The sequence below is a fragment of the Labeo rohita genome, chromosome 14 (assembly GCF_022985175.1).
Source record: "Labeo rohita strain BAU-BD-2019 chromosome 14, IGBB_LRoh.1.0, whole genome shotgun sequence".
Lineage (NCBI taxonomy): Eukaryota > Metazoa > Chordata > Actinopteri > Cypriniformes > Cyprinidae > Labeo > Labeo rohita.
In genome coordinates this window covers 11378506-11398859 of record NC_066882.1, presented here as the reverse complement: position 1 = coordinate 11398859, position 20354 = coordinate 11378506, and the positions used below count along the sequence as shown (strand labels likewise).

General features: G+C 32.9%; 1 protein-coding gene across 5 annotated transcripts in view; it reads right to left on the bottom strand.

Annotated features, from left to right (window-relative positions):
* si:dkey-237h12.3 (teneurin-3) overlaps window positions 1-20354 on the bottom strand; it is a 145581-nt gene that overhangs the window by 110136 nt on the left and 15091 nt on the right. For 3 of the 5 annotated variants that reach the window (XM_051127299.1, XM_051127300.1, XM_051127297.1), the window contains exons 2-3: window positions 16927-17331; window positions 11252-11512 (exon numbers count right to left, since the gene is read on the bottom strand). In XM_051127299.1, the coding sequence (XP_050983256.1) occupies window positions 11252-11512; window positions 16927-17206 (541 nt within the window). In that variant the 5' untranslated portion in view covers window positions 17207-17331. Of the gene's footprint in view, window positions 1-11251; window positions 11513-16926; window positions 17335-20354 lie in introns of all 5 variants that reach the window. The other 2 variants (XM_051127298.1, XM_051127301.1) reach the window with 1 other exon arrangement.

The following is a 20354-nucleotide window of genomic DNA, read 5'->3' as shown; positions in this document are numbered from 1 at the left end:
GTTTATCAAAGACAACAGGCACTAAATAAAGAACAATAATGCATTTTAGTTATCACAAAGCCCTGGTAGACTACATCTAAACATAAAAAACACACTGGGATTGTATAAAATGATTTAAAATGGTCCTCTGCAGTCTGTGTCACGTAATGACAGACCTGAATTAACATTATAGACAACAAAATAGAACTTGTATGTAGACCTGCTTTAATTGGGAATGAGAACTAATGATATCTAACTACAATAGTGGTGATAATTCAACCACAAAATAAATGCATGTCTTCATTTACTCACACGCTGTGAATAAAAGCTGAACAATTCGCTTAAATGTAAAAAAAAAAAGAAAGAAAGAAAGAAAGAAACAGCTTGAAATTTTCTTTTGTGTTCCACACGAGAAAGAAATGAAATGAGGGGAAAGTAAATTATGGTAATTTTATATTTGAGGCAAACTATTCCTTTAACAAATCACATTTCACAAGCAATATTAAATCCAGCAGCTGTTTTCACACCTACACAAATACAGTATATAAATACATATGTAGCCTTAAATAAATAAATATTAACACATAAAAGAGGATGGATTTTATTTTCAATGCTAAACAAAATGACTGGTTTTCAACATTCTTTAGAGTATCTTCTTTTGTGATTTGCACAAGAAAGAAAGTCATACATGTAGTAACACAAGGGTAAGTAAATGATGCCAGTTTTCATTTTTATTTTTTTAAGTTTCCAACAAAACAAGCAGGACATGTAAGACCTGTAGAAACTCCATAAAACAACGTAGGTGCACTTTTGTTGAGCTACATTTAATATTTAACAGTCATTTCTGTTGACCTTTAACATTTCTTACCCTAGTCATTCTTCCTATTCACTGTTTTAATAACATAATAACTTTAATTGTCTGAACAACATAGATTGCAATTTCAGCGTGTAGTATTTTGCTAAATTTGTATGCTGGGGTGACTAACTATTAAGACATTTTTGGCCTTAGTTCAGCACCTGTAGGACTGACGGGTCTTGTAATAATGAGTGTGCTAATTTTGGGGAGAAAGAAGTGCCGCTTCATCATAAAACTGACTTACAGTACAGCATAAGTTACGATTATTTTAAAAGTATGATTAGTAACGTTATGAGGAAACACTTGCCCCTTATACCTGATAATAATCTTAAGGGTTTTTTTAAAATATCTGACTCTTTCAAATTGTGGGAGAGGTGAATTCAATGTTAAGTCTACAGTATGCCATCTAATTTGCAAATGCTAAAGCATACTGTACAGCAAAGGTCTCAAACTCAATTCCTGGAGGGCCACAGCTCTGCACAGTTTTGCTCCAACCCTAATCAAACACACCTGATCCAGCTAATCAAGTTTTTCAGGATTACTAAAAACTTCCAAGCAGGTGTGAGTTGGTGCTGGCTGGAGGTAAACTGTGCGGAGCTGTGGCCCTCCAGGAATTGAGTTTGAGACCACTGCTGTACAGCATTTTACAACTGGATACAATTTTTTCATGCAATCTTTTTGTATGCTTACTTCATTTTTAGGGGTTCAAGCACATAGCTCTGAAAAAACATTACAATTGTTAGAATGGTCACTGATCAGCAATCTCCATGTAAAACTGATCGTGCAGACCAAACTGTAAGTTGTAGAAACTTAAAACTTGGAGGGATGGTAGTACTGACATTGCCTACAAGCGGCCTGATGGGGGTGCTACAGTGATCAAACGTACAAAATCGCTCATAACTCCTAAACTGTCAGTTGCAGGCTCAAGTGTTTTATGTCATTGAAATCCTTGGGGAAATTTTCGGGTATTTCGCATTTTTTTTAAAAACTTACTTTTACAAACTAGTCCTAGGTTTTTTGCCCGATCGGAACCAAACCAGTGCAGAAAGAATCTCTGGAGACTGGATATCAATAATTATCAAAAAAAGTTGAACTTTCGACTCACCGTCGCAAAGGAGTGTCAAAACTTTCGAAAGGGGCAGAGCCACTTTCAGTAAAATGCTTATAACTCCTGAACGGAATGAGATATCTCCACCAAACTCAGAACACTTATGTAAGAGGTCTATCTGAGGTCACAGGGAAAAAAATCGCAGACCTTGGCCACTTGGTGGCGCTATAAGAGCAAAAAAACTTATGCGCAACCATTTGTCCTATCAACATGAAAATCAGTGCGCACGGTCTTGGACTGAAGTGTCCAAGACATTTGGACATTTCATTTCTATATCTCCAAAAACATGGCCGCCATTAGCAGAGAAAATTTGAGCACAATTCTGAGATCAATTTGAAAGAAATCGGCCACTGGCAGCCGATATCGCATTTTTCAAGAGCGTAAATGAGTGTACATTGCGCACAAACATACGATTTGTATCATACGACAGAACTCCTAATTTCGGACAACTTTGCCTCTAGAACCACCGCTGTCAATTGTTTGTTAAATGATCGGGAAGATGTAAAAAACCTACTTTTCCAAAACTAGTCCTAGGTTTTTCGCTCAATCTGGAAAACACCACCGCAGTACAATTCTCTGGACTCTCTAGGCCAATGATTATCAAAAAAAAATGAAATTTACCATTTGGGAAGCTATAACGGAGTTCTTTAGAAAAGGGGCCTGTCTAAATTTATCCAAAATCCTATAAAGCCTAAAGGAAAAACCTGCTAAACACATGTGACAGGTGATTCTAAACGAGCATGCAAGTTTTAAGGAGATCGGACCACAGCTGGCGCTATAACAGTCATAAATGTTAAAAAAAACACCATATTTTTATGGTAAATGACCTGGATTTGCCAAATATGCTTTTTCAATTATTAATTTAGGTGGGTACAGCCTTGCTAAATAATAGGAAATGTCTTTTTCCTTATATGCCTAAATGCCTTAAGTGCTTGAACCCTGGTAATCGCTGCTTGCAGCTATATTTATTCTTAAATGTAATGCAAAATTTATTTTTACTTGAAAATTATGTTTTGTTTGTGCTTGAAATGCAATGCTAATTTCATTTTTTTTTTTTTTTAATTGTGGAACATAATAAAATGCTACTTGTGTTTTATAATAAATGCCATTTTTGTTTTCCTTCCACTACCCCAGCTCTTTTTATCAGTGTTACAAAATGGCAAAAAACACAAAATCGTCAGTTTCATGGCGATGTTTGAAGATTCCTCTCCTCATCATGAAACACAGCCATCTAGGCTCACAGTTGGACAATTAGAAATACCAAAAAAAGGTCCAAGTCAATTTCTCAAATTGATTCCAAAACAATATTGTATTTATAATTGAGAGCAACACTTTCCAAAACCCCTAAAGCCCAGATAAAGACACCCTCCATCTGTGCTGTGGGATACAGAAAAGACCTTTTGAAGAATCGCACAAGCGCTGCATGTTTTTTTTAGGCCATCAAAACCTAATCCTGCTATAAGCCGATCAATTGCATTATATATAGCTGTAGACTCTAACCTTTAAGGCGAAGCCATCTTGCTGAACCGTAATAGAAAAAGCAGAACAGACAAAAAGACAATTTGACACATAGTAATTATCTCCATCAGTCCTTGCGCTGCTTATGAAGCTAAAGCTGCAATAGCACTCTGTGTGACCCGTTTCACATGTATCGCTCTGTACTTAGACCATCAGACCAAACTCTCCTGCCACCCAGAGTAATGAGAATGCATCAAACACAGGCCTCATCAGCCTTTCTGTTTGAAGTTGTCTACAAAAAAAAAAAAACCCTGCAAAAACTGCACTTGAATGGCTTGCTAGCCAGGTTGAGTTTGTTTCCAATTTTTTTACATTGCAAAAGAGACTCATTCAATCTCTAAGCTGCCGCAGATGGTTGTACACTCCTGGACATTCTGGGCATTGTTGTGGAAAAGTGGAAATGCATATGGAAAACAAGCTGGCCTTGGTGTCTGCAATGATCAATGGAGCAAACACCTTGATGTCATAAAGAGAGGCGGGGAAATGCTCGCAGACGTGACAGATGGTTGGTTAAGCATCCTGCCGACGGGTGAGGGACAGCCTATGTGGGCGCACATACCCAAACCTGCTTCTGGCTGCCCCGCTGGGAGTATGAAGAAGTTTTTCTTGGTAGTCTGTTGATATGATATGCATTTCCCACCAGTCCAAATCTCTATAGCTGATATAGATAATGTGCATTAGCAACAGATTCTCCATCAATGCGCTAAATGGAAATGTGCAGCAGATATTACAGTACGCCGGGGAAATGCGGTTCTTAGTTCTTGAACATCATTATAAGATCAGAGATTTCTCTCTGATCTTATAATGATGTTTAAGAACTGAGACCGCATCCCTCATTGGCCTTAGGGGGTGAGAACGTATACACACACGGAGCCTATATACACTCTTCTCATGTGAAAACACAGTGCAAACACCCACACGCACAGGGAAGAGAGGAAAAAAAAAGACAGAGAGAAACCTTCACAAGCACTGAAGATCCTGATAGGGGTCATTTATCCTCTGATAATAGCGACCAGGCCAGACAAAAGCAGGGGGCAGCTGGGTTTCCAGGCTATTTCCTGGCCAAACGAAGAGCTTCTGTAACTTTTGTTCACAGTGATGACTTTTGTCACGATGTCTTTCTTGGCCAGACTGTAGAGGCTTCGAATATCCCTTACAGGAATACAAATTAGCTAAAGTTCCTTTAAGGAAAAAAAGTTCTTCTAACTTTAAAACAAAACCTGGCTCATACTGTTGTGATGACATTTTTTTTTGTATGTGGGTGGTCTTCCTCGAAGGTTCACTTAATAAGCAAGTCTCCAACCTTAATTAATTCCTATTATAGCTCCCTTAAATATGCACGCATGTTCACTTAGTCATGAATATAATCTTTCAACTCAGTGACTGGCCTTGTCTGATAATAAAGATAATAAAGTGTTTTACTCAGAACAAGAACTTCTTGCTTTTTCATTTTCAAATTCATGGATGAAAATAAAAAGTTTGTATGAAGTACAAGATCCAAATGAACATCAAAAAGACACACTTGAACATGAACATCCAGTTAATGCTTAGAAAAAGCAAAGAATTGTACATATTCACAGCAGCAATGCTGCTGAAATATTGTTTTATTGCCTATTTTGAAAGGAGCCTTGTTTGGATGTTCCCTGAGCCGCTGAATCTCAGACTGTGCGATATATCTTGAAGCGCTTCATTAAAAATGGATCATCTTAAATGATACCAGCAATGAATATGGTTTATAGCTAAAACAGATTTTGATATATGACCCACTACAGGGGTTATATTTATGTCAAAAGAGAGGTGCATTTCCTACTTAAAGGGATAGTTCACCCACTCTCAAGTCATTACAAACCTGTATGGCTTTCTTTATTCTGTTGAATGCGATTTAGATCTCAGCTTTTTTCAAAATATCTTCTTTTTTGTTCTTTGTAGGACAAAAAGTCATACAGGTTTGGGGAAAAAAGGAAGTAAATGATGATGGTTTTTATTTTTGGGTGAGCTATCCCTTTAAATGCCTAGTATGAGGATGGATTTATTCAGTGTGAACAGGAGATTTATTTGGTCACTTCATGCGTCTTGATCAATTGGTATCCGATTGGGCATGTGCACATTTCACTTGCACAAGCCACATACATGTGCAAAAACAGATCTAAATCCAAAGTACTGTTCCTCTGCTATATGCATTGCTAATGTGAGGCAGCCAAATTCTTTTTGCCCCATTAGTATTTGAGTTTTGAGATTGCTCAGTCCACGTGTCTCACCCATGATTGCTTGTTCACGCATGGATTACAAGGCTCCCAAATTTCCATATGTGACATGGGGAAGTTTACATATCTAAACAGCCAAAATGCATTTCATGATTATATCTGCAAATAAATAAATGATTTATAATATATAATCATTTATAATAAATTTATTTATTTATAGGCAATTTTCAAGAAATCATCTTAAGCATTAAATAAATATATTCTATTTACTTACTTATTTATAAAATATATGAATAAATATTCTGCTGTTCAAAAGTTTGGGATCAGTAAGGTTTTTAATGTTTTTAAAGAAGTTTCTTATGCTCATCAAAGCTGCATTTATTTTGAAAAAAATACAGAAGAAAATGTAATTTTGTAAAATAATATTGTAATTTAAAATAACAGTTTTCTATTTGAATATACTATAAAATTAAATTTATTCCTTGAATTTTCAGCATCATTACTCCAGTCTTCAGTGTCACATGATCCTTCAGAAATCATTGAAAATGGCTGAATTATAATCAATTTTAAAAACAGTTGTGCTGCTTAATATTTTTTGGGACATGTGATACTTTTTCAGGATATTTTGAGGACTAAAAAGATAAAAAAGAACAGTGTTTATTCAAAATATATATATATATTTTTCTTTTTTTTTTTAAGAAATTAATACTTTTATTCAGCAAGGAGTAGTAAAGCCTTATGTTGTTAGAAAATATTTCTCTTTTAAATAAATGCTGTTCTTTTTATTCATTAAAGAATCCTGAAGTATCACAGATTCCAAAAAAAAAATATATAGATTATGCAGCACAACAGTTTCAGCACTGATAATAATCAGCATATTTGAATGATTTCTGAAGGATCATGTGACACTGAAGACCAGAGTGATGGCTTATGAAAATTCAGCACTGCATCACAGAAATAAATTCTATTTTAATGTGTATTAAAATAGGAAACCAATATTAGAAATGGAAATAATACTGTTTTTTTTTTTTTTTCTGTTTTTTTTTAACAAATAAATGCAGACTCCTTTAAAAAGCATTCGAAATCTTACTGATCCCAAACGTTTGAACGGCAGTGTATATTCTGTAAACACTCCCATGATTTTTATTCTGTATTTTTTTTTTTCTCAGTGTGATGCAATCATGTGCTGTCTTACGTTTATATGGTCAACCTTGCAATTACAAACTGACTTTTAATAATTACTTACACAGATAGTAAAGGGCAATCAAAATGTCAGAAGCTGACAGAATGCACTGAAAATCATAGCAGATGAAAACATCTGCGAAAGGGGTCATTGCTGCTAAATGAGTAATGAAGATAGATAGTAATCTATTAAATGTGAATCTGCATATAGCCTGTTTACTTAGTATATGGCAAACAAAGGCAGAGAAATATCATTGTATATTATTTTAAAGAGATATGGAGATGGAAGGGTAACAAGTGTCTAAAAAGACGATGTTTTAAGTCGTGGATTTCACCCTGGAGCTGAGCGGCTCTGAGAGCATTCCCCACAGCATTTTTACTGCTGCTGCTTTCTTTTCAAAGGTGCCGTGCAACACTGTGTATACACCGCAAGCAAGCGGTGCAATGCAATGCAACATAAATCCGTTGCAATAGCATGCTGTGCAGTCAGCACTGTGGAGGTGCACTCACCTTTGTTGATTTTAATGAGAGGGATTGGTTTTATGCTGTCAAACACAGAGGAAAAATAAAAAATGTGGTACTGATTCATCCACAGTCATTCTGGAATTACAGTATGACAGGTTTATGACAGATCTATGTGGATGAATTTGCTCATTTTCACCTCTGTTACAGTGCATAATTTGTACAAAGAACTATGGGACATTTGGTAAAAATATACGGTGAAATTCAGACCTTGCTTTATATGGGTTGCCAAAGATATGCCTTATAACAATTTACAGTCAGCCTCAATGAGGTCTCTGTGGAAACTCATCCCACACCTTTAAAAGTGCAGCTTAATTGTTACAGTAAATCACACAGTTTCTCATATTTGCATGAATCCTTCAGAGAGAGCGGCCTACAGTTAGACCCTGGAATATAGACAAATAAATCTGTTTGCATCAAATTTACAAAGACATTTTTATCACTTAATTCATATTAAAATATTTGTAGAATTATGTAACCACTAAAAGTTTTAAAGAGTTGCTCTACCCTAAGACCACATACTGTGAAACCCTACAAATTTATCAAACACAGACTGTAGAAAATTTAGGCTGATCATTGATGAAAAATGCCCTTTTTACATTTTAACACCAGACTGACTAATAAATAGTCATAGTCGCTCTCCAAAGTCGTCTATAACTTTATATAATAATGACTAGTCCCTCTGGAGGAGGCTGGATACATGGAGCACAGTGCTATAACGCAGCTTTAGCGTATTTTGCATAGCAGACTGGAGAGATTTCGGGAAAGATGGGGAGAGATACAGAAGCTGAACGACTGTGCAGAGAAACTTGACCTCATTCTCTTAATGGAGTGCTGTGAAGCAGACAGCCCGCTCTCAGCTACATCATTATATTTTGACTCAAACGGACCAAGTCCCAGACCTAATCCACAGCAAAGAAAAAGAAGAAAAATAGCTTCGAATATGCTGGTCAAATACTACTGCTCACCTGCGTATCTGAATAAAACATTTTATATAATTTCTGACATTTAAAAAACAAAAAACAAAATCAGTATTTTAAAAAAATAAGGCTTTTTTGTAGCCTTTTACACAAGTTGCCTACACAAGAAACACATTTTACACACAGCGGGCTACAAAAGTTTGAGACTTGGCACTTTTTAAAATAATGTTTAGTTGGGGAGTGTTTATTTTAAAACTGCATCAAAAATATACTTTCAGTTTTCCATTAATATTTTTGTTAAACTATTTTAATGTTTTCATTTATGTTCATTAAAAAATAGGAAGAAACTAAATTATACTTAAATAAAATAAAAAATGGCAAAAGAGCCTAATAAAAAAAGCCTAGTCTGCATACTGGCTTATTAAATGAAGAACATTTGCCTTTTTTAATTTGTACACAAATTTATTTTATAATTCACTGATGTTTGATTCTCAACAGTGTGCATTATTTGCTGTACCATTAGTTTAAGACTAAGACTAACTAATTTTTCTAATAAAAATCTTTTTTTTTCTATTACAAATTTATATATATAACATATGATTTATTTATATCTAGACAATTTGCAAAAATCTTCATAAAGCATTAAATAAAAATGCTCTATTTACTTATTTATTTATAATATATTGATCATTTTATAATATTCTGTAAATACTTCAAAAAGCATTATAGTCTCTAATTTCGCAAATTGTCTAAAAATAAATAAATAAATACATTATTTACAGATCTAATAATGAAAACAAAATGCATTTTGGCTGTTTAGATATGTAAATTTAACCATGTCGCATATGGAGATTTGGGAGCCTTGTAATCCATCCTTGAACAAAATTCAAAATTCATATATTTATGTATTTCTGTCAAAATTTACATACTGTGAAACCCTACAAATAGATCAATTTTAAAATAGAAATTTATAAATATATGAATTTTAACCTTTTACATACTGTGAAACCCTAGAAATAGATCAATTTTGACAAAGAAATATATACATATATGAATTTTGACCTTTTATATACTGTAAACCCCAGAAATAGATTAATTTTGAAATAGAAATATATAAATATATGCATTTTAACCTTTTACATTCTGTGAAACCCTAGAAATACATTGATTTTGACAATATATATATATATGTATATATATATACATATATATATATATATATATATATATATATATATGTATAAATGTATGAATTTTAACCTTTTACATACTGTGAAACCCTAGAAATACATCAATTTTGACAAAAAATTAATAAATATATGAATTTTGACCTTTTACATACTGTGAAACTCTAGAAATACAGCAATTTTGACATACAAATATAAAAATATATACATTTTGATCTTTTACATTCTGTGAAACCCTAGAAATACATTAATTTTGACAGAAATATATACATATATGAATTTTGACCTTGACATACTGTGAAACCCTAGAAAAAAACCATACATTTCGACACAGAAATTGACAGAAATATATAAATATATGAATTTTGACCTCTTACATACTCTGAAAATCTAGAAATACATAATTTTTGACATAGAAATATATAAATATATACATTTTGACGTTTTACATACTGTGAAACCCTAGAAATATATCAAACACAAAGGAGTTTACATGACCAGTGTCACAAAATTGCTTTTTTGACCTAGAAATGCAAAATCAGAAACGTCTTATTAATTTAATGTCAGTATTGTTTAATTTATAATAAAATTCAAAATCTAAAGCTATTATTTCCACTTTTAAATGAAATTTTATATCCCAGATTTTCAGTGTACTCAGACTTGCATTCCACTGCTTAAATATTAAATATTAATGAACTTAAAGAGACGTATGTACATATTCTAAACTACAGTCTGACAAGAGCTACTCAAGAGTGAATTCTTGCATTATATTAAACATTATGTCACACCAAACGAGGAGGCAGCAGCAGTAAATAGTATCTAATGTGACATGTAAATTGAGCGTATGCATTTCAGATGCGGTTTCCTTTGATCAATGCAGTGAACGCTAAACATGAGATACTACAGATTCTCCATTAGAAATGTTTAGCCTACAATGAGCAGGATTACACTCCCCTATGTTTGCCCTTTTCTATTTAAAAAAAACATTTTCTACAACAAACTCCCATATTGTCAAAAATATCTACTGCATGGCAAATAAGCTATTTTAAATCCTTCACTTTGCTGCAATAACTCGGTAGTGAACTGAGTTTTTTTTTTTTTTTCTGTTGAAAGCAAAACCAAGTTCATACATCAAAACAACAGCACAACAGCAAATAAACTTTGTCCGAAACAGCCCACAATCCTCACTGCAGGTAAAAAAGCTATTTATGTGTTCTTAGAAAATAAATCTAATTAAAATACAGATTCATATGTTTTGACATGCATGTATTTCATATAAAGACAATTTCCTTTTTCAAACACACTCCCTAATCCGTAAGGCATTAAGGTTTCAACGCACACCAATTTGCACTTCAAACCAGTGGGCCTCTCTTCATCCACCGTAGCGTTTGTTCGCAGGCCCAGCAACACCCTGTGGATCCGCACACGAATATGAGTGACTTTAACAAAGCCATCTACGATACGGCACAGGCCCAGAGGAAGTGTCTAGCCGTTCTCTGCACCGTTTGCTCATATGCTTCAGGAAATTATGTTATTTTCTCCAAAGTGCCTATAACTCCCACCGTACCCCTTAGGCTGCAAACGTAACCGGTCGATCCATTAATACTGTCACCTCAACCAATCATTGGCTACCGATTGTTAGCGCTAACCAATTACATCCTTGCCCTTGAGTGACTCAAGGTGACTTTGCCTTGACGTGCTCAGGGGTGTTTTCCCATTTTTGCAGTTTTACGTCACCAACATTAATATAAAGTTACAATTAAAAATCAACTTACCATTCTCCTGATCCGATTTGTTGTCCTGCTCTGTGTCTGTGAGCGTTAAAGCAGAGTTGGACCGGCTAGACAGCTGCGAGTCGCGTCCGTGTGCCTTAACCCACAGCATGGCGCAGTCGGGAGAAATACCCCCTGCGTTCTGGATAGGGTCTGCTCCGCTGAGCTGCGTATGATGACTGAGTCCGGTCTCAGCGCAGAAGCTCAGACCGCGGCGAGGAGCAGGTCCGCATATCCCAAGCTGCCTCAGTGACAGACTTTGGCCTGCAAGATTCAAAGTGCATACTTAACACAGAGAGCGTAGGCATAAAAAGTAGTAAACAAAATAACTGTGAACTTGCTGAAAACACACGCACAAACTATTTAATTATTTAAACTTGCATTCAAACTCTTGCGGTATGTACACTTTTATATTCAAATATTTAAAGCATTAAAACAATTTTAGTTTTATGTTTCCAAGTTCATGTTCATTTCAGTCTTGGCTATCCTTTCTAACCAAGGAATGAATATACTGTAAATCATTTTTAATTTATTTTGAAGATGTTGTTGTGTATCTGTTTTTGTTCTCCCTACCAATACGAAGATTGATTTGGTGTAGAAAATTATTTATTAAAATACAAACTCTGAATACAGAAGACCTATGAAAAATTAAAAAGAGAAAACTATTAAACGAAGCTATTTGTGTTCGCTTGATCATTTTTTATTGTCACCTTTTCATAGAGAAAAAATGAATTTAGATAACAGTGAATACTCTTTGTTCAAAGAATAGCATTTCATAAACAGAATTAACCTTATCAATACATTTTTACTCAGTATACAAAATGACAAACCAAGCAAAACTAATAAACAGTATTATTCAGACAGTTTTGGCAGACTGGAATATAATATTGATTAGCTTATTGAAATTTAAAATAATGTTTAGTTGGAGCTGGGGGGTATATCAAAAATATACTTTTCAGGTTTTTATTAACATTTCTGTTAAACTATTTTTAAGTTCATTAAAAAATAGGAAGAAACTAAATTATACAGTACCAAATAAAATAAAATAAATGGCACAAGGAGCCTAATAGAAAAAAGGCCAGTTTACTTATTTGTTAATTAAATTGAAAACATTTGCATTTTTTTTTTTAATTTGCACATAACCTTATTTTAGAATCCATTGATATTTGTTTCTTAACAGTTTTATTTGTTGAACTTGTAACATATTACAATGTGTAATTTGTTAACAATAATGCTTTAACTAACATGAACAATGAACAACACATTCATTACACTATTTATTCATCTTTGTTAATGTTAGTTAACCTTTCAACTGTCACTCAGATTTTTTAAAACAGATATAAGGAACTTTTATAGTTCATAAATGAAAACATTTTGTAATATAATTTTGATGTACATTTTCCATGGTAATGCAATGCCTGATTTTAAAATGCCTTTCAAAGGATGAATTTTGAGATTTTAAATTGATATATAATTTCTTAAGATTTCTAAAACGTGATAGGGAAAAAGGCAACAAAGAAAGCATTTTTGTGACAAAGGTCAGAACTCATGTTATGATGTAGATTTTTAAGGTGCACTCTTTTCATAAATTAATCCATTAGTTTTCCTACATCATTTTTACACAAAAGAGTGGTAAAATATCTATTTAGGAGTCTTAGACCTTTTCAACAATATATAGTTTGTCATGATTAGATTAGGATTTATTTGTAATATGGTGAAAGTTAAAGGGTTAAATTAAAAACATTTGCATTTTTTTTATTTGCACATAAACTTATAATTCATTGATATTTGATTCTTAACAGTGTTATTTGTTGAACCTGTAACACTTTACAATGTGTAAATTGTTAACAGAAATGTTTTAACTAACATGAACAATGAACAACACATTTATTACACTATTTATTCATCTTTGTTAATGTTAGTTAATCCTTTAACTTTCACTCCCATTTTTTAAAACAGACATAAAAATGCACTATTCATTCATGAATGAAAACATTTTGTAATATGACTTTGATGTACAATTTCCGTGGCAATGCAATGTCTGATTTTAAAATGCCTTTCAAAGGAAGAATTTTGAGATTTTAAGTTTTGAACTGATATATAATTTCTTATGATTTCTAAAACATGATAGGGAAAAAGGCAGCAAAGAAAGTCTTTTTGGGACAAAGGTCAGAAGGTCAATTTATTTGTAATATGGTGAAAATTAAAGGGTTAAATTAAAAACAAGGGTTAAATTAAAAACACATCATATTTGATTCTTAACAGTGTTATTTGTTGAACCTGTAACACTTTACAATGTGTAACTTTTTAACATTAATGTATTAACTAACATGAACAATGAGCAATACATTTATTACACTATTTACTCATCTTTGTTAAAGTTAATTAACCCTTTAACCGTCACTCCCATTTTTTAAAACAGACATAAAAAAAGCACTATCCAGAAAGTTTTATAATTTATGAATGAAAACAGTTTGTAATATGATTTTGATATACATTTTCCGTGGTAATGCAATGTCTGATTTTAAAATGCCTTTCAAAGGATGAATTTTGAGATTTTAAGTTTTGAATTGATATAATTTCTTATGATTTCTAAAACATGATAGGGAAAAAGGGCAACGAAGAAAGTCTTTTGTGACAAAGGTCAGAAGGTCAATTTGTTTGTAATATGGTGGCAGTTAAAGGGTTAAATTGAAAACATTTGCATTTTTTTTTTATTTGCACATAAACTTATTTTATAATTAATTTATATTTGATTCTTAACAGTGTTATTTGTTGAACCTGTAACACTTTACAATGTGTAATTTGTTAACATGAACAATGAGCAATACATTTATTACACTATTTATTCATCTTTGTTAATGTTAGTTAATAAAAATACAGTTTATTGTTTGTTCATGTTAGTTCACAGTGCATTAACAAATGTTAACAAACACAACTTGTGATTTTAATAATGCATTAGTAAAGGCTGACATTAACAGATTAATTAATGCCGTAGAAGTATTGTTCATTCTTAGTTAATGTTAAGTAAATGAAGCTTATTGTAAAGTGTTACCAGTGTATCTTTTACTGAATTACCTTTTTGTAATTTAGTGATCATCTTTTTTGTTTCAGTGGGTAAACATCTGTTCGGCTGAATCTGAATATAGGTAAGCTCTACCACTTCCAACACAAGCAAATCTGAGGATTTACTACACAGTACAAAATAGAAACTGTTCCACTTCAGATTGAAATTCACCTTGAGACTCAGCAGCCCTCCGCTTCTTCCGCTCTGCTTTTAAAACCACATTCTTGTACCTGCTAGCATATGCTGAGTGCTTTATGACTAAAAGCCCACAGAGTAGGTGACACATGAAAACGAATACACCGGAATTTAAATTATGAGTACACTCATAGATATGAAACAAAATAACTCAACACAAGTGCTGACATTAATTACCACATGAGGGCATTATCTGAAACACACATTTTGAAATACTGCAAACCCGTGGAAGCCAACGCAGGGCAAACTGCCACAATTTAGCCGGGCTGTGATTAAAATAAAATGACGGAACATTTGTATCACGAACACAGGCGAGATTTTTCTCCTTCGGCTTTTGTGCCGATCAGGCACAAACACGGCTGCTAATTAAAGACGTCCCCCTAAGTGTAACAGCCTAAGGTTATGGAGCGCGCTATAAAGCACAATTAACCAACTAAGTGTATTTCTAATGAAATTAAATTTGAATGAGCAGTATCCTACCCTTCCACTTAAAAAGTGTCTCATCATGATAAACCATCAAATATTTATAAAATAGTTTGAATAGTTTGTGAATAATCTGCAAATGAGTGTCTGCTGGGCTTTATTAAATATCAAATTGAAGGTGCCCAACCTGAATACAGCCGTCTAACAAAACAGCACTTTCATTTAGACCGCCTCAGTGACAGACTGTAATAATATATGTAACTTAGTAAATTAAACTAATTAAAATTTCATTAAAGGTCTTACATTTCTAGATATTCAGTGCAAAAAAGAACCTCTGCTACTGTGGATTGGTCTGCGCGTGTATAAAAGGTATTCAAGGTACTGAAGAAATATAAAGTAGGTGTTGGATCACAGTGCAACACAGCTGTTAAACTGCTGCTCATAACCCATGCGATCAGACTTTTATTGATTTGGAAAAACGTGTTTATTGAACAGTAAATGGTCTGCAAAGTAGTTCTTTTAAAAGTTATAAAGAAATAGCTCCCCATGTTACACTGCATGTAGTTGCTGTTTAAAAAAAAAAAAATATATATATATATATATATATATATATATGTCTATATATCCAGAATTGAAAGCATACATTTGCATACATACAATCTTGCAACCATAGTGATATTAGAGTTCTTGTTTTATTGTGGAAATAATGTCTGTACATCATTGTATGTGTTTGATTGAATATCAGAAAATTACATTAAAAAATCACGTTGTTTTAATTTATTTTGAATAAAAATATTTGTTTAATATTAGAATTATTATTATTTAATAACGGCTGTTTAATAATGCTTTACAGTACTAAATTGTGCATGCTGAAATTTTGACAAAATTATATTTATATATCATAAAATCTATATATCTATATACACTATCAGTCAAAAGTTTCTGAACATTAACATTTTTTAATGTTTTTTAAAGAATTCTCTTCTGCTCACCAAGCCTGCATTTATTTGATCCAAAATACAGCAGTAATATTGTGAAATATTTTTTACTGTTTAAAATAACTGATTTCTATTTGAATATATTTTAAAATGTAATTTATTCCTGTGATCAAATCTACATGCATCATTGCTCCAGTCTTTATTGTCACATGATCTTTCAAAAATCATTCTAATATGGTGATTTGCTGCTCGAGAAACTTTTTTTTAATATTATTATCAATATTTTAAAACAGTTGAGTACATTTTGATGAACAGAAAGATGCAAAGATCAGAATTTATCTAAAATAAAACTCTTTTGTAGCATTATACACTACCATTCAATACACTACCATATTTTTTTTTCTTTTTTGGGAAAGAAATTATAGAAATTAACACATTTATTAGCATGGATGCTTTAAATTACTCAAAAGTCATGATTAAGACATTTATAATGTTACAAAAGATTTCTATTTCAGATAAATGATGTTCTTCTGAACTTTCTATTCATCAAAAAAACCTGAAAAAAATTATGTTTTTAACGTAATAATAATATTAAATGTTTTTGAGCAGCAAACCAGAATATTAGATTGATTTCTGAAGGATCATGTGACTGGAGTAATGATGCTAAAAATCAGCTTTGAAATCACAGGAATACATTTTAAAATATATTTAAATAGAAAACAGTTATTTTAAATAGTAAAAATATTTCAGAATTTTAGTTTTTGCTGTTCTTTGAATCAACCAACTGCAGGCTTGGTGAGCAGAAGAGACTTCTTTAAAAAAAAAAAAAAAAAAAGACTACTGTTCAAAAAGTTTTGAATGGTATTGTATATGTCTATAGGTACATGTTTATTCAGTCTAGTGCTGTATACTGCATTTCTTATTTTTTATGTTTTGTTTTTAGCATTTCAAACGTCTGTTTTTCTTTTCCTTGTTGGTTTAAAAAACATCACATTTGCAAGCCTGAAGGATTCCAGAGTCTCCTGTCCATATGGTGAATGTTAAAGAGCACTTACCTGGAGCTCTGTATTCCTCAGTGTCCCTTGGCACCATGTCTGGCATGCGATGCCCATAAAGCCCCTGGGTGGATGGGTGTTGATCAAAGGCCTTCAGCGTCTCACTGGAGCTATAGGACTTCTGGGTAAGGACGGAGGATGAGCCGGTGTGACGGCGGTTGCCGGGACCCTCCCTGTAGCCCCCCCCCTCCTCTCTGTCTCCTTCCCTCTCCCAGTCTCTCCCTCGTTCTCTCCTGCTCCGAGAGAGAGAGCAGTAAGGCCGACGCTCCTTCACCTCCATGCTACATTCATGCTGTGTTCCTCCTCTTTTGCGCTTCTCTCTTGCTGCTGTCTGTTCTAGTTTGCTTCTCTTCAGCTGTCGGTCGGTCTCTACGCCTCTTTCTCCACTCTAAGTTCCACTCCCACCTGCTTAGAGACAAAGAAACATTGCTTAGTGAGAAAAAAAGAAATAGGTAAAGAAGGCAACAAAAGAAGAAGAGAAGACAAGTAGGATGCTGAAACAAAGCTCTAGTGAGATGTCGCTCCTGCTTAGTTCATCATGTTCCTTGTACAGCCTTCAAAGAACAATTAGTCACTAAGATAAAGTAAGAGGGGGCGCAGCGACTAGTTTTTCTGATAACACTGTTAAACCATATAATTAATCTTTCTGGGGTTTTAAGTACATGCTTTTTTGCATTTACATTTACAATATTTATCCATTAAGCACAGTATAAAAAAATGTAACTTTAAGAAATGTGCAAGAAATGTCAAAAAGTATATTATATTATATTATATTATATTACCTTACATTACAGGGGTTTTCAATATTTTAGATGACCCCAAAATATGATCATCATCTTGTATATACCCCAAAATATAAAGAAATGTTTTTGTCCAATATTATATCAGATATTTATATTATATTATATTATATTATATTATATTATATTATATTATATTATATTATATTATATTATATTTGGGTTTTTCAATATTTTAGATGACCCCAAAATATGATCATCATCTTGTGATTCATATTAAAATTTTAATTGGAAAATATTTAGTTTCTATAAAATTTGTATTATTTTTAATTATTATTATAATATTATTATTATTTTTAAAATTATTATTATTATTATTATTATTATTATCATTAACTTTTTTTATAACAATTGTTTTAGTATTTTAAAGTAAGGTACAGTATTTATTTATTTTCTTAATTAAACTGTATCATTCATTTTAATGTAATTTGAATTTATTCCTTTGTTTTAATTTTTCACTAATTTATTTTCATAAATTTTTGATTATTTATTTCTTTCAGTCTTATTCAATCGTATACTTGTATAAATTATTATATGTACTTGTATTAATTATTGTATAATTATTATAATTATATGTATAATATAATTATAATTACAATAATCATAATAATAATATAAAAAATGTTTTACATTTTTTATGGTTTTTCTCCAAACATATAATTGTAAATTATATATAATTATATAATATAATTATAATTATAATTATAATTATAATAAATACTACTACTACTACTACTACTACTACTAATAATAATAATAATATAATTGTACATTTGACATTGTATCGTTTTAAATTTTTTATGGTTTTTCTCCAAACATATAATTGTAAATTATATCTAATATAATTATAATTACAATCATAATAACAATAATAATAATAATAATGATACTACTTAAACTAATTATTTAAAACACACACACACGCAACTTAAAAAAAAATACAATTTTGTGTTCCACAGAAGAAAGTCATACAGGTAAATGTCAAAATTGTAATGACTGGGTGAACTATTTCTTTAATTCACGCATGTTGAAACAGAATTCACCTCCATCGAAAGAAAAACTCTGTGTTTTCCAACAAAGGCAAAGTCAAACGAAGTGATACTAAAAATGCTCGCTTTCATTGCACTGGCTTTGTCATGAGAGATCCACACATACTTGTAAGCCTTTAGTAGGTTTCCTGGGAGGTTTGTGCCAAAACCGTTCAACAAAGCTCTGGAGAATTAGTTGAGTTTCACTGGTGTGTGAGTTTAAGGATATTCCAGGGCTTCTTCTGGAGTGTCGTCTATCTTATCTAGTGGAACAGTCGACGCGCAGCATGCATTTGCCTAGAGACCCCACTGTCAGTTTAAAGCGGTATAAAGAGGACAAGAGAAACAATGAGGATAATAAAACACTGTAGGAGGAAACAGAGGAGACTAGGTCAGCATTACTGCATACGGCCACGGTAATGGGATACGATTGGGGTAAAATAAATGATGCGCCAGTATCAAAATGTTCCTGTCAGAAAGAGAGAGTGAGCTATAGTTTATTAGACTGTATCTCAGCCAAATAAATTAAATGTAGCTCTCTTTATAGCACTGGTCATTTTATTCTCTCGTGTGAGTGCGATGTTGCGCAAAGGCGCAGTGGGCCGACTGAACACACCAGCAGAAGCCCTCTATCCTTCATTGCATTGGACAGCACCCACTGAGTTATCCTCGGGTAACACGGCCCCCGTATTCGGATCAATTTAGATTAGCCAGGAGCAAGGGAGGCTCAGACATACTGGTCTAGCCTTAAATGTCCTTAAAACTGGTCTCAGAGCCTGTGAGATTATCATCGGATTAATTTCCAAGACAAAAAGAACAGCAGCCGATTAGTGAGATGCACAGAAACAATTTTTAAAAATTAAACCGCGCTTCCAAATTTCCTTCAATCATCGAGAGCTTGGTTAGAAATATTAAACCTTTCAATCAAGGACACCAAAAAAACGTTGGCATGAGTTCTGGCAAATATAGGCTAGAAATCACCCACTTACAGAAGTTTATAAGGAATGAGAAGCAGAGATATAAATCACAGTAGAGTTCTGGCGGTCATATCATGCTCAGGTGGGCACTGACCCATGGGACCATTGAAAAGCAAAGACTCAGCAGTGAGCACAGAGGCCAATGGGAGCTATACTGTAGCAAGAGGCAACCAGGCAAGAAGATGTCACTTGACTATACCTCACTTACGATGATCTAATGGCGACGGCTTTACTAAATCAGACGCCTGACCATCTGGCGTAACCGAAGAAAGGTGAGAATGAAAGTGGATCGTGACCTCGGGCTTTACGGATGACCAACGAAACAGAGAGAAATATAAGAAGAAGAAAAAAACAGACTACAACTATAAATTATCTGACAAGTGAAAATCAAATAAAACATCAGTCTTTTTTTCCTGAAAGTGAAGAACATTTTATTATTCCAAAGATCCTTTTATTCCCTATGAAGGGCATAAAAGTTTAATGGATTTAAAAAATTCTTCATGAAACCAACAAGGACAATAATGAACTTTAGTCATTTCAAATCTGCACTCTTAATAAAGGTTAAGAAAATGAGGACAGACAGACTTCAACTTCAAGTTTTTCAGTTTCTTTAATGCCTTTTT